Source organism: Pyxicephalus adspersus, chromosome 3 (genome assembly GCF_032062135.1).
Source record: "Pyxicephalus adspersus chromosome 3, UCB_Pads_2.0, whole genome shotgun sequence".
NCBI lineage: Eukaryota > Metazoa > Chordata > Amphibia > Anura > Pyxicephalidae > Pyxicephalus > Pyxicephalus adspersus.
Window position 1 is genome coordinate 12,992,973 of NC_092860.1, and position 15,358 is coordinate 13,008,330.

At 39.9% G+C, this 15,358-nt stretch overlaps 1 protein-coding gene across 4 annotated transcripts in view; it reads right to left on the reverse strand.

Moving 5' to 3' along the window:
* Positions 1 to 7,850: 7,850 nt before the first annotated feature.
* The window catches only part of LOC140325670 (rho GTPase-activating protein 39-like), an 86,279-nt gene continuing 78,771 nt past the window's right edge, over positions 7,851 to 15,358 (reverse strand). For all 4 annotated transcript variants that reach the window (XM_072403632.1, XM_072403631.1, XM_072403634.1 and 1 more), the window contains one exon: positions 7,851 to 13,252. In XM_072403632.1, the coding sequence (XP_072259733.1) occupies positions 13,058 to 13,252 (195 nt within the window). In that variant the 3' untranslated portion in view covers positions 7,851 to 13,057. The remainder of the gene's footprint in view (positions 13,253 to 15,358) is intronic.

Below are 15,358 nucleotides of genomic sequence, written 5' to 3' on the forward strand. Positions count from 1 at the left end.
CCGATACTGCACATAGAGGTAACGACACGATCGTTCGTAGATATTGTACACACAATAGATACGATCATTTAAGCGATAGAGGAACTATGTGCACGACAGGAAAGTGAACGGACGTTCGTTCATCACGCATGCTCTGAACATGGACGATCAACGAACGACCGTACACACGAACGATGTTCAACGATCGTCGTCCAATCCGATCCGCCGGTCCGGTCGTTCGTTTCCAGCGACTTTCCTCGTTCGTCGGCGTCGTTGGTTACTTTTTTACGAACGATTTTTTGCCCAATCGATCGTTCGTCGTTCGATTGGAACGATAAAAATTGGAAGTGTGTACGCACCTTAAGTCTCTGCTCCCTCCGCCTGCAAGTCTCACCAGATTTAGTGATATCATTACTGAGCTTCTCATTGTTCTCCTTGCTGGAGAGGAAGCTGTGCCTAGAGACCTGCAATGCAAGGATCTTCCTGCTTCTGCTGCCTTTCTTGCTGCCAAGCTAACATAACCTCAAGAGTAATCAAACAACCGGTCATTATCAACAGATCCGACATGGGAAAGCAAAGCCCTGCTTCCAAGTTCCCTGTTTCCTCACAGGGACAGAGCAAACCAAGGCATGGTTAGTCAGTAAGGGCCCATAGGAAATACTAGTGCTTACTCTTTGCCCTTTGCTTGCATATTTTAGGTGCAGCTGCTACAATACCAAGCAGATCCATAGTGTGTTTCCTGTGGGTGGTTGTAAGGGGTGTCAGGGTTTCCACTATACTCAATCATCAGTTCTCTCTCACATCTTTCTTGGGTGGCATATTGGGTGGGTATATTGCAAAGCGGGTTAAATAGGGTGCCAGGCATTGGTTGCTTGGATTATGTTGATGATGTTCATGTGCCAAGTATCAGAATGCCATAAGAGCTGAACGGCGGTACATGGACTGGCCTTGTAGGACTTCTGTTAGAAGCAAAATTTAATGAAGGATTTAGTGCTGTCAACTGTGGATTTTATGTCTTGCCATGCTATGCTTCCCCTCCACACTTGTTCCCCCTGTTACAAGCTTGTATTACAGAGAATGTCAAGCATACAGTAGAGGCCTGAATGTGTCACCTACATTAAGTGCTTCTCGTCGTATCTCTGCCAAGAGACATTGGCTCCCAACAGACTTAGTAGGGCCCCTGTGGGGGCTCTTGTTGGCTGAGGAGGGTCTGAGGCCTTTGTGCAGCAGCAGCAGCACATCTTTCACCTCGCTATGCCTGCTCCTGGTGCTGCTAAATAGGAAGAGAAGCAGACAGAAATGGGTTCATTACTGAGCAGATTTTTGTTACCCATCCAGTTGTGGGCTGGGGTAAGGTCTATGACACCCTAAATCAAAGAAAAGTGGGCCACCACTCAACATGGAATACTGAGGGCATCTAGTGGCAGAAAAGAAGTACTGCAGGGGATAGCTCCCGATTGATGAGGATCAATGCAGTAGAAAGTGATTTGTTTTATTTCATCTTTTGATGGGCCAACATTTTTTTTAAATATATACTGATTTATTTTTTAAATAGGTTTCTGTGTATAAATTGTTAGGAATATAGTTTCTTATTGTTCTCATTCATGTGCTTTCTCACTGATAGCGCACTTTATTGCTTATCAAACCTCAATGTAGGCATATGGGTCTGTTCAGAAAGTCTACACACTCTTTATATGACTTATGTTGTAAATGAATGCATCTGCTTAGCAGGGATGCTTTCATCTTATATAGAGGCAGACACCAGGTGATAATTATTAAACAGGCTTAAAATAATACAATGGAAATTAGTGACAATTCACTATAATTAAGGTGGATATAAATGTTTTACTTACTGACTTTACAGTATTAGGATTTATCAAGGTGAAATTAGCCAAAACAGTATTGTCTGCACCCCATACATGCACCCCCTCCCAATCTAAAATAGGTTTGATTTGGCTCATGAAAGCAACAAAAAAAGCACAAATGGAGCAGAAATAAAAATAGAAGAATTGTAACCACCCAGCTATAATACCTATACTTTATTTTTATTGTAAATTGTGTATTTTTTTCCTCCTTATTACTTTTTTAGCAGACAGCAATGAAAATGCACAAACCCCTGCCAGAGCTATCAGCTCCGCTTTATTGGCTAGGCTGTAAAAAAACAAAGCCAGACATTGCACATACATATAGAACTCCGCAATGCATCACGCCTGAGCCTATCAAAACTGCATCCAGCAGAGTTTTATTTTTTATTTTTTTATATTTTCATGACCTCTTTTAGTGTGAAATCACAAATGGAAAAACTGAATTACAATGTATAGGAATGGAAAATGAGCAAATATCACACACATTGGGTTTTAATATTACAAAGCTGCAATCATTTATGTTGGTCGGTCTCCTGCCAGGTTTAATAAAGCCCTTGTTGATCCTGGCATCTCCAATGCATCTCACAACCCCCTCAATATACACACACATATATAAATATATATATGAGGAGAGTATGTAAGTGATGGAACCATTCTGATTGCCTAAATCAGTCTTTCTCAACCTTTTTGACATGGGGGAACCCTTGAAATAAGGTTCAGGTCTTTAGGGAACCCCCTGCCTTAATTACTATACCCATAACTCACAGTAAATTAGTGTGATGGTCAGAATCCTTCTTACATTTCTGGTCAGCGGGAATGTATTTTTTTTCCAGACAGCCAAAAGGATCATTGGTATCTATTAATCTGACCTGAGAGGCACAAATTGCCCATTCCTTAATAAACTCCCAGCAACCTCTGGAGGAACCCTGGTTGGGAAACATTGGTATTGAAAAAGTCAGGAGAATGATTATTCAAAAACTTGACCTGACCCTTTTTATATTATATCTTCTTAAAGTTCGATACATTTTTGTGTTTAGCACTCTAGACTTTTCAGAACCCATATGATTAAATGTAGCTCCCAGGTAGAAGGGTATGTATTAGACTCCAGTTTATTATATATAAATATATATATATATATATATATATATACACACACACACACAAGGGGGTGCTGAGAATTTCCTGGCTTTGCCCTCTTCAAGATGAAATAGAAAAATGAGTGTGAGGCCATATGACAGCCTAATATCTTAGCATGTAACTGTGCAAATATCAGGTCTTTGCGATTCTTAAAACTGTTTTTTCTTTTACTGAGAAGCTGTGATGGCAGAGGCACAAGCAAGTTTCACGTTGTTGGAGTTACGGGCCATCATGAAGTTTTTGTTTCTCCAGGGAAAGTCAGCAAAGGACATTCACACTGAGATGTCACAAACACTGGGGAGAAGTGTCCTTCCTACAGCACTGTCAAAACCTGGATATCTCATTCCAAGACTGGGCATTTCACCGAATATGAGCCCCGCAGTGGGCGCCCCCCAACCTCAACTGACCCGGCAACCTGCGATGCTGTCCATAAGCTGATTATTGAGGACCGGCGAATATCCACAAAAAAATAGCCCAAATACTTGACATCTCACGGGAGTGTGTTGGGTTTATTATCACCACTATCCTAGACATGCGCAAGCTTTCAGCGAAGTGGGTGCCAAAATGTTTGAACAGTGATCAGTGATCAAGGAGCGAGTTGAAGCATCCAAAGCCATTTTGGCCCATTTTGAAGCTGCACAGAACTTTCTGACTGAGGATGAAACCTGGCTCCACATCTATGTTCCTGAAACCAAGGAACAGTCAAAGGAATGGCACCACAGCGGGTCCCCAAGGCCGAAGAAGTTCCAAACCCAGAAATCAGCCAAACAAGTCATGGCATCCGTTTTCTGGGACAAGGATGGTATTCTGTTGGTGGACTACCTACCTCAGGACTCTAGTATCACCGGACAGTATTATGCTAACCTCCTGGACCAGCTGAAGGAAGCAATTAAGGCAAAACGCCATGGAAAGTTGACCAAAGGGATCCTTTTTTTTGCAGGACAATGCACCCATGCAAAGACCCATGGAACAGTAAACTCACTGTTTCTCCTTTTACTGTCCAATCACCGGGCAGAATGGAAAGGAAAAATATAAATGTTACTACAATGCACTAAAAAGAAATTAGATCTCCTGCACTTACAGAGAGGGCCGTGCATTAGGAAAAAGCTGTGTAAATCATTGCGGCATGTAAAAAGCCCCAATGCATTCAATTTGCAAATTTAACAGATTCCCATAAAAAAACACATGCAAATAAGGAATAAATATCTTTTTTTCATTTTGGTGAACTTAATGAAGAAACAAAAAGTCTCTGTTGTACTATTGTATTTTTATTGGCCTACCTTTTGTCTATCCTTACCATAACCTGATGGTTAACCGGCTGTATTGTTTATTATACTAAAACCTGTTATACCAGTATTCGCAGCAGCTGCTTTCCTATTGTAAAATGATGCATACAAAGATATGATAGCTGGCACAGGTAGACAAAAAGAAAGGGTGTTGCAGAGAAGACAGTTATTAAATCCAATTTTATCTATGTTAGTCTAGGTTCTGCCCTGGGATCAAGCGTCTCCATTCAGCTTGCAGCAGCCAGAGAGAGAGAGAGATAGAGAGGTATTTATTACAACACTATGGGATGTAATTATATATTATTCCCATCAATTCGACAATAATATTTGTTTTTTCATTTAGCATTTCCTATTGTGGCAGCTGTGCATTTTGACAATTGGCCACTAGGTAGCAGAACAAGTCATTGTTTTAATAGGCACTGATAGGAGAAGTGTAGAGAGATTGGAACACCTGTACAAGTTTCAGAAGAATTGATGGGAAAATATTATACCTAGAACTATTTTTTTTTAAATCAAGCAGTGTAAATATTAGTGTTGGTCGAATATCTCAGTGTTCGATTCGACAGCTATTCAATCGAATAGCCCGATATTTTTCGAGCGATAGAACGCTGAATTCGAACATCATTAAAGTCTATGGGCAGGGGGGAATTCGAGTTATTATTCGTGACTGTGCAGAACTGCAAGAGCAATCAGGTTTGCTCTTGCAGCCCTAGTATAACTGTAGTGGATAGATTCTCTATCCAAGAACACAGGAGTCCCACAGCTGTGCTCATAAACTAATACAGCCATGGGATTTATCCTGTGACAAGATGATTCCCATGGCTGCATTCATTCATGAGCACAGCCATAGGACTCCTTCTGTGACAGGATGATTCCCATGGCTGCATTCATTCATGAGCACAGCCGTGGGACTCCTCCTGTCAGTGTGGGATCCCCGGGCGCTTGAGCTGTCATCAGGGTTTACCTTTCCTCAGCCAATCACAGAGCACTAGAGGTGATGAATGGGGAGACTTGTCCTCATTTAACCTCTAGGAGGAGTCCCACAGCTGTGCTCATGAATGAATGCAGCCATGGGAATCATCCTGTCACAGAAGGAGTCCTATGGCTGTGCTCATGAATGAATGCAGCCATGGGAATCATCCTGTCATTGTGGGATAACCTGTAAAAAAATAAGTTAGTTACACAAATCACACACATTCAATAAATTACTTTAATATTAAATGTAATATTATCTTTATTTTTTTTTACACACAAATTCGCAAAGTCGAATCCCGTGTTTTTCGGGTCCGTTCTATCTGAATTTGAACAGCCATATTTGGGTGGAATATAAGGACAACCCGAATTCGAACACAAACACTAGTAAGTGTTACTTGCAATATCAGTACAACAGCACAGTTTGGGAGAGGGAGGAACAATACAGGAAGCCAATCAGTTGTAATGCAGTGCTCATGTGCTAACAAGGGACATTCTGATAGGTGGAAATAAAGGAGTGGCAGAGAGATAAACCCATGAATCCACAGCTTTTTTTTTCACTGTCCAGTCGTAGGCTTGGGGAGCAACATGACCTGTAAGTGTTCCTCAACTGGAGCTCCAAAACATCTATCAAACAGGGCTGTGCAACAAAATATTTTGGCAGGTAAAAGATTTTATATATATCTCATACACTTTATTGTACAGTTTATTACATTCTCGAAAATAGGCCATGAAGGAAACATTACTGTAAAACAAAAATGACATCTGGAAGCAGCACAAGTCGCTCGCTGATTACCAGACACTAAGGAATTCACACGGCACGTTTGTTTCCAAGATTTCTTCACTTTTCATTTTACAAAGCTATTTACCTCCCCTGAAAAACATGTTCTTATTTTAGATTTGAATTGATTTTTGGCCAGAAATTTTTGTTTTAGGTTAGAAATGTCAGTGCAGAAAGGTTTTTATTTTTGCCTCAAATTCTCTGGAGTGCGGCTGCTAAGACTATTGTAATGAAATGACTGCAGTATGGAAACATTTTTGACATATTTTAGTTAAACACTTATTTTTAGTACATGGAGCTTGTGTTTTGGCACCCAAATTAAGAATGTAAGGAAAATAAATTGGCATGTTGGCATTGTCATGTTGCAGACTGGCTGGACAAACCACAGCCATCCCCCACCTCCAGCTTGTGAACTTTAAAGTCTGGCAGGGCATGCTGAGGGTTGTAGTCTTCTGCATAGTACGATGATCATACCCATGTTAAACACAAGTAAGCAAACAGCTATGGAGTGCAATGGTTTCTTATACCTTTATTTCTTAAATTCAAGAGGTATATGTAGTTTTACTTTAACCATGGTGTCATTTTTACACAAAAATCAAGCATAAAATAGCTGTACAGTACATATAACCTCTGTGCAGGACTATACTGCAGACTAGTCTCGATTCTTGTGCACCATGACTGGTCTTGTATCCACCCCCCCTGTATTTTTCGGCCATCAACTTGCAGAAGGACATTCTGGATCTTACCTAATGCTCTGCTAACTGCTCAGACATGTGAAACCTAGTGCAGATGTTCCTTTGTATTTTTGCAAGAACTTTCTGTATTGCAGAACAGTCACTGATGCTTTCCCTTCTTGTGCAGGGTGACTGGTCTTGTATACGCCAATCTTTGGTTTTACACAGGCAGCCTGTAGTAGGACGACATTCTGTGTCCCATCCACTGCTCTGCTAGCTGCACATAACCTAATGAAGATCTATTTTTACAAGGCAATGTCCAAGTTACAAAATTGCATGACTCGAAATGCATGCAATGTTTTTACTGCTATTTAGAGCTCCAAGATATTTTATCATATTATCCCAGTGATTGCTTTATCAGTGATGCACAGGGTCCTCCTCATTTTTTGCCTCCGATACAGGTATGGATAGTCCTCAATTATGCAGATGATGAGGCCGATTAACTTTTGCCAGCAATGCCCTCTTAATAAAACATTTAGTGGCCCCTGACCCCCCTGTACTCACAGTATGCCCTCAGTTTTAGAGGTTGAATGATGTAGGTTATAACTAAAACAGAATACTGAGGACATCTTGTGGCAGAGAATAGGTACTGCAGGGGATAGTGTTACAGAAAAGGTAAGAATTGAAGTTGGAGTTGCTTTTTTTTTGCGTTGGGGACAATGTCATAAGAACAGGGGTTATAGAAACCTTTTTCTAAAGGGACTGTAGGGGTCTTCTTTGTGACCTTTTTATGATTGCTCAGTGTTGTACACAGAGGTGGAAGTGATCCCATGGACTTGGGGAAGCTCTAAAATGAAATGTGGAGCCTATGTGAAAAAAGGGGGGGCTCCAGATATGAAAGGGGGGCTGTTAATGAAAAAATATTGTAAAGATGTGCTCTTGATGTAAGGGAGCTAGTCCCAAATACAAGGGGCAAGGTCAAAAATCATCACTGGTTCACATAGAACTGAAGCCAGAAGACCACCAACAGCAGTGGTACAAAATTGCCTCCCACCCTTCTGAAAAAAATAAAAATGGGCAATGAGCTTCAAACCTCCCTGCCCCTGCTACAACAACTACTAATGTATCACAACTGCAATAAAGAAAAACTTAAGGATTTTTTGCTGTAAAATATTTTTTTTTATTGTGTTTGCATAATACAAAAGCAGAAACTCTTGCAGTTTAATGCTCATACATCATACAGCCATAGAGCAGTTCCAGTGTAGAATGCAGTCTAGTACAAGATTTCAAATGGAAAGGTTATAACTGCAATGTATAAGGAGGTCAAAAGATACAAATAGGTTCTGTCACTCAATCACAAACTTTGTTATTGCAAAAATGTCTTACTCCATGGCACAGACGTAAACATAGCAATCACACAACATGGCAGTCCAAGTAAAGAAACACAAGAACAAAATAAATTGAAAGAGCATTATGTACAAACTAATTTATACACCTCAGCAGAAAAGGATTGCGTACGAGTAGTTGGCCGGGGCTCTCCTTACCGCAAGCCAAAATCTTTTGTCATTGTTCCAGCAAAGGCCGTGTGCTAAGAAGACACCGGGCCTGCAGAGAAGCCAGCTCTAGGACTTCATAGATCCAGGCCAGATATCTGAGACAAATCCAACTTTTTATTAATACATCTTGTAAGACTCCAAGTTACACAAAGTTCTCAATTTAAACTTTTATTTTTAGGATAGAGTTTTATTGTACCAAAACGTTTAATTCTTCTGTGAAGCAAAGCTTCATGCATGCGCATAGATGCATTTTAATACGTTGAGATATACCCACTTGCCAGCAGTCACCTAATTAAGCTAGACAGAGCCACCATCAGAACGTCCAGGACCCCCTTTCTACTGAAAGTTCCAGCATTGCATTGGGAGACCATTACAGTGCTACCCCTTGTCCCCCCAAATGGCGACCCTGAGACTAGAGCTACATGATTTTTGCAAGATCTGGTGTGCTACTAATATTGTAAGCAATGATTTCTAGGAGAAGCCATTGCTTATGATAGATCAAAGGCCTCCTTATGGCGTAAGCTACACAAGTAGCATCCTGTTGTGATAAGAATATCATGGCATCATGCACAACTGCATGCTACTTGTGTGCCTTGTGCCATACTTACTCCATTTGTTCCAAATGAAACCGCTTGGCTTTCTCTGGATTTATGCTTAGGAGACTCTAACCTAGAACAAGGATTCAGATCCATTATCACAGTAGGTAAAACGTTTCTTGTTTCAGATCGGTGGCGGACAAAACAGCAAGCCGGCCAAGCAACCAGTATTTTGTGTGTGTGTGTAAAGTTTCCATAAAATACGTTAATGGAAAGAGATCGGTAGCTGGACCAATATAGCACTGTAGGAATTTTGTCAGAAGGCACCATTATAAATCATAAGGGATAACAATACTCAATCACACTGCTAAGCCCTGAACATGAAGGTATGTGATAGGTGTACAGGTATAAAAAAATAATAATTTCCCCTTTTTGCCAATCAATCTTAAAATAGGAAATATTCACTTCTCTTTTCCCCGAGTATAAAATGCTCACAGATATAATGGGGAAGTACATCCCATTGTTTTGGAGGGGTATTGTATTTGTGTATTTAGTATAAATACAGAATAAAATATGACCAGCTATGGCTGCTTTACTTTGTCACAGTAGTTCAAATGATTATAATTGTTGAACAGATTTAAAGCTGAACCCCAGGCAGATATAAAATCACCAATTGATGTAACTTTGTATTCATTCACACATCAGTAAAATACTTATATGAAAGAAGTGCAGGTATCTGAATATGACCTGATAATGGTCTCCTGCAGAGGGAATAGCATAATAATAAGGATATACTGATAGGAGGAGACAGTAACAGAGAGATGACCTCATCAGTCTTCTGCTTCCCCTGCTCCATAGATAGGAGGAGGTATAAGACCAGAAAGCGTTGTAACGTTTACAAACAAAAAACAAAAGGCAAACCTGTTGGCTTTTCTCTAAAACTTTTTTAAAAGCATTCCTCAACAAACAGCAAAACAAAATAATATTAAAAAACAGTGGTTTGTATCTATACAACAGTGAAACGTTATAATCACAGTATTTACATTTTATTCCTCATTTTCTTTAACAAATATACTTTGTACAACCTCACAACATGGATTTTTAAGATTTTTTCTTTTTAAGGCCTCGCTCCCACTATGGCTGTGAGCTGCGTTTCTAGAAATGAATATGCATGGGTTGCATTCAGAAGCCTGGCTAGGGTTCAAGGAACTAGAAGTCAGGACAGCAGATATGGCAGTACTTCCAATTCCTTAACAAGAAGGGAAAAGATTGTCCAAGGTTGATGAAGTACTCCGGATCCATGTAAGGTTCAGCTAGCAAAAGGGGACAACCTGTGAAGGTAGGATTGTAGGAGATTTTTTTTTTTAAATGACCTGTGGCAGGCTTAGAGACGTTATCGTCTTTGTTTCCAACCTGTAGATTTGTTTTGGCCTATTGACTCAAAAAGTAGAGAATCCAGGACCAGGATAGCTTCTCACAATATTGTCAGCAATATCTCCTGTGTGTCTGTCCTCAGACATCCTATATAAAAGTAGCCAATCTATCAGAGTTCACATATGGGACATGAAGAATATCCATTATGTGTGAACATGCCCTTCTGTTATATTGTACAGGTTCTTGTATATAAACCCAGTATGCTCCCCGGACCCTTTTAGCTGGGCGCACCACCCGGCACTTTTCAGTAACCACCCGGCTGTTTTTTGGCAATTACTGAAGAGTTGGGTCACAACAAAGGGGCTGCCACCCGTCTACAATTTCTTCCCAAAAAATCTCTGGGTTGAACACTGTAAACCTTTATTATTTTAATGGGACAATCCACCTAAACTGGTGTATGAAGATTGTGTAGATGCTTCTGGGTTGGCCATTGTTTTGCTATATCTGGAGGCTGAGTATTCCCAAGGCTGACGCTCTGCCAAGGCCATTGCAAAAAGCTCCTTGAACCTTTTACAGAATCCAATGCTGGGGTTCTAAGCAAAGCCTATCTTCTGCAGCCATTGCTAAGGGTCTCAGAGATCAGCGATTACATTACATATAATGTAGCAGAACAAAAGAGACTCTTAACTTCGTTTTAATTGGCCGTATAACTCCCTTCTTTTGATCCCCACCATATACAGTTGTTAAATGATCGATATCCATATATAACATTAGCCACTGTACAACAGAACATTTGGCAGAGGTCATCTAATCTTCAAAATCTTTGACCTGCTTAAATTTTTACCTTTTATTAGGGCTCAGACCACTCCCTATGCCCCAATCACAATGCATTAGATGAACCGGTCTCCTGGCAGCAATATGCAGACTTTTGCATGTTAAGTTTATATACAGGTCAATAAATATATAAATTTTATATACAATTTTTTTTTTTTTTTTAAACAGACATTAAACATTTTCTGCATAGGCGTTTGCCACCAAAACCGGGCTTACTCAACAAAACAGAGCAAAGGGAACGAGAAGGAGCATAATACAGTAATCCACAATTCTTTTTACCCTGCTAAGTGACCGAGGGTTACAATTATCTATCCTCAATCTAAAGCTTATAAATGTGATTTGTTTCTCATACAAGATTTGTCTCCCTACAGTAATCAATAGGCTTTTAGCAGCCATGATATCAAAGAAAGAAAGAGAAGACTCTGGTTGCAAAAAAGGCAATATAGAGAGTGCCTACCATTAACACATGGTCAATAAGACCTTTTACATGTAACGGGGGATAACTTCATTATAAAGACCCCAGCAACCGTACCAGACACTTGTATGATCAAAATTTTCCAATTCAATCACATGGCCTGAGAAGTCCTCATCACAATGGTTTAATTTTTTACTACTTGTTTTATAATACCAGACAAAGCATGCTTTTATAACGGGAAACAGGAAAGAGCTGTTGTGGAGGAAAACAGTAACCCAAACAGGTAGCAATAAATGCCAACATCCTGCCACCTATTCCCGTTACAAAGATCAGCACTGAATTATTCCATAACTACGTATACATCTACACTGAATGATACATTGATTGGATTTTAAAGGCTTTTGTGAGAAGCTGGCAACACAAACCCAACATTAATAAATTGGCCTACCAAACGCAACAAAAATTCTCAAAATACAGTTACTCTTTCTTATTACAGATTTACTTGGAAGGGGAGGTCCACTTTACTCAAATGTGGAACTTTAATTTTCCTGATAGCATGGAGGGAATTTCCCATCTTCCAGTTTACTGGGCTACAAAATGTTTATTTCACCCTTCACTGCCCTTCATGCCATTGTTGTCGCTAATTTTATGTTCCTAAAAAAAAAGTGCAGTCCATGCAAAAAAAATGACTGCATTATACACACACTAGTGGATCACTTATTGGAATCCAATAGCCAGTGGCCAAGCAGCCAGGATAGGTATAGACGTGATTATGGCTCCATTGTCATAGACAAAACCAAAGGCAAGGGAAAACAAAAAACACATATTCGCTAAGCTGATTTCTTTTTGATCTCTATAACCATATTGACTTCAATAAACCAATTTTTTCTGGGTGTCAAATAGGAAGAGTGTTTTATTACACACAGGATTCAATGCATGGGTTTACTTTCCTAATGGAGTACGTTTTAAGGCTTCTGTTTAACTTAATCTGGGGCTGAGAGAAGGATCTACCATATAATAACTTTGTAAATGTTACTCAGGTATACAATGATCATGTGTGACATGGCATGGAATAAGTTATTGGATAATAAGGCCTGACAGACCACAGAGTAAGGGAAATGGTTTACAAAGGAGACACTATGGGTTGCGGCATTAAAATAAAGCTTAAAAAAATAAAAACACCAGGGATAAAATAAAATAAAAATATATTAAAAGGTGTGGTCCCTCAAGAGGGTACAATATATAAATAAAAATCATGGTTCTTATTCACGCATCTTTAATGAGATGGCACTGGGTGAAATTTGAAGTCTTGGTAAAGGCACGGGATAGAAGATAGTATGATGTTAATTCACAGTAATGAAGATTAGATAACAGTTAAACTAGTTTCACAGAGCACCTCTGATGAAGATAGAAGGTGGACAGTTATGCTAAGCACCTATAGCGTTTATGACTATGATGACAGCCCAGCTAAACTGCTTTCAGAAAGTGCTAGAAGTATCCTGAGAAGATTCTGTACATTTGAACCCAATGGGGCATTTTTTTAACCCCTGGAGGGACCTCACCCTGCAGCTCTCAAGGGTGAAAAAACAAACAAAATGCACGAATATATACACAAGTAGCCAAGACACCAGAACAGGATGGCACCGTCTTAGAGTAAACCCCTGACAAAGCTTGTATCCAGGTGGACAATCAGCATTCTGATGAATGACATTTCTTTTCTTGTGTTCTCGAAGATGATCCTGGGGTCATCTGACTGGCAACGCAGACAATTGGGTGCCATGACCATGGCTAGGTTGTTGACGTCCATCTTGGTTGTACCCACATTGGAAGGCTGGGAGAAGATCTGGAGAATGATAAAGAAAGAAAAATTGAAGACCTCCATGTTTTGAATGAACTGTCCACTACACAATGTTTAAAGCCCAAGTGTGATTTACAAAGTAAGAATGCAGGGCTGTCTATAAGCAACTAATAAAAAGACCCAATCACCAACTTAAGGAATTGCAGGTATATCAATTCTTACTTGTAATGTTTTTCCCATAATTTATTTTTTTATTTACATGTGCTTTTGAAATTTCTAGAAAATTTGACTACTCCAAGAGATTATTTTCTTAGGACAGCCCCCTCCCTCCTTCACATTATAGCCCTCTCCTCTGGAAGTTTCTAATTATGATCTGTTCTTGCTTTAGCCAACCAATCTCAACCAAGGTACCGTGGAACTCTAGGATTCTTGCAAGAAGTTGCCAGGGGGCCAGGTACCTGTTGACAGGCTGATCTCCCAAAAAATGGTTCCTGCCTAGTTCCAGTGTCACCACCACTTGGCAGGGCCAGCTGCATGAAACCAAGGACCTTTCTAGCTGGTTGTAAAAGTGGCATTCTGGCTACTATTATATGGGGGTGAGCTTTCTTCCCACCGGCAACCAACGCAGAAGGCATTTTTCTAGCAAAGCTTTCCCTAACATTTGTTTTAAGGGTTTCTCAAAGAGTAAAACGGTTGGCAACATCTGTTCTAGAACAGTGGTCACCAACCTTTGTGTGACATTCAAGAAACTTCCCCAGAGTGACGTGATGATGCCAGAACCCGGCCACTTTTGCATTGCACAGGGACATGATCAGTGGGGTCAGGAGAAGAATGCACTGGCCAGGTAATTTTTCTTTGGACCACCAAAATTTTGCACGGACCACCGGTTGGCGACCGCAGTTCTGGAGACTGCTAATATAACATCCAAGATATCAAAGCCCATATTTAAAGCCCGACTGAGGTAATCCATCTTCCATTTCCAACTAGAAACACACAGAGTTGCACATTCCTTGATCTCTGCTGCAAATTAATTAAAGTTTTCACAGTAAACAGCAATTTTACATTAGGACTTGTAGACTTATATTGCAGTCACACAAAGGTAAACCTCAGCGATCATGGAATATGAACACAAAATGGCCCACTAATCAGTGTACATGCTCACTTGTTAATCTAAGAACATCGAGGGCATACACTTTTCTCCTAACCTTAATGCAACCACCTCATTGTACATCAAACTATGATATTTTCCAGCTTCACAAGCTGCTCTAATAAAACCGAATATGTTCCTCTTTTACACACACATATCCCTTTCACTTACAGATCCCGTTTGAATGTAGCAATAAAAAAAAAAAGGAAAACCAATTTATGGAGCCTTGTAAACTCTCCACATATGTCACTCTCTGTCCTGAGCTTAAGCTCCAATTCTAAAGGCAGAGCAGTTTAATACTATACTTTTTATTTTAAATGTGCCTCTGTTTGTGTGAAGCAGGAAAGACTACATTTTTGTAAAACTAAAATATTCCTCCAAAAACTTTCTTGCACAAATACATCTCCATTCTAATGTGCAATGAAAAGCTTTTGGAGGCTGTTACAGAAATAAATTGCTGCAGATATTCAGCTTCATAATGTCAATTACTGCTTGTTTTCAATCTGTGTGAGCCGCACAGCATTGGCCTGAATTTGAATATCGGAACAATGGCGGACCATGGAGCACAGCATGTGTTGGAACAGCCATTTGGTGACAAGATGGTAACACAGGAGCAGAACTGGACAGTTGTCACCCTATAACAGATAATGAGGTTGCTCATGGCATGCTCACCAGGAATTATTTTAAAGAAAGGTGCCAATTTAAGAGAGTGAATACAATATTAAATCATATAAACATGCCAAAGCCTAAATGAAATGTTAGTGACTTGGTTCAGATCGGTTGTGGGTGCAAGGAGTAACTTTTATCCAGTTCTGCATTAGATGAATGCTGACTTTGTCTCAGCAGGGATCTCAATGGGTTTTAGCAGCTGAATACAAAAACTGCACCAGGCATATTGTATGTACTGTATGGTAAATATAATGTAATGCAGTGTGAAATAAAGACGATGTTTCAGCTGTGCAAAGAGTGCTTAGACAGCATCAGCAATCCATACCTTTAGCAGT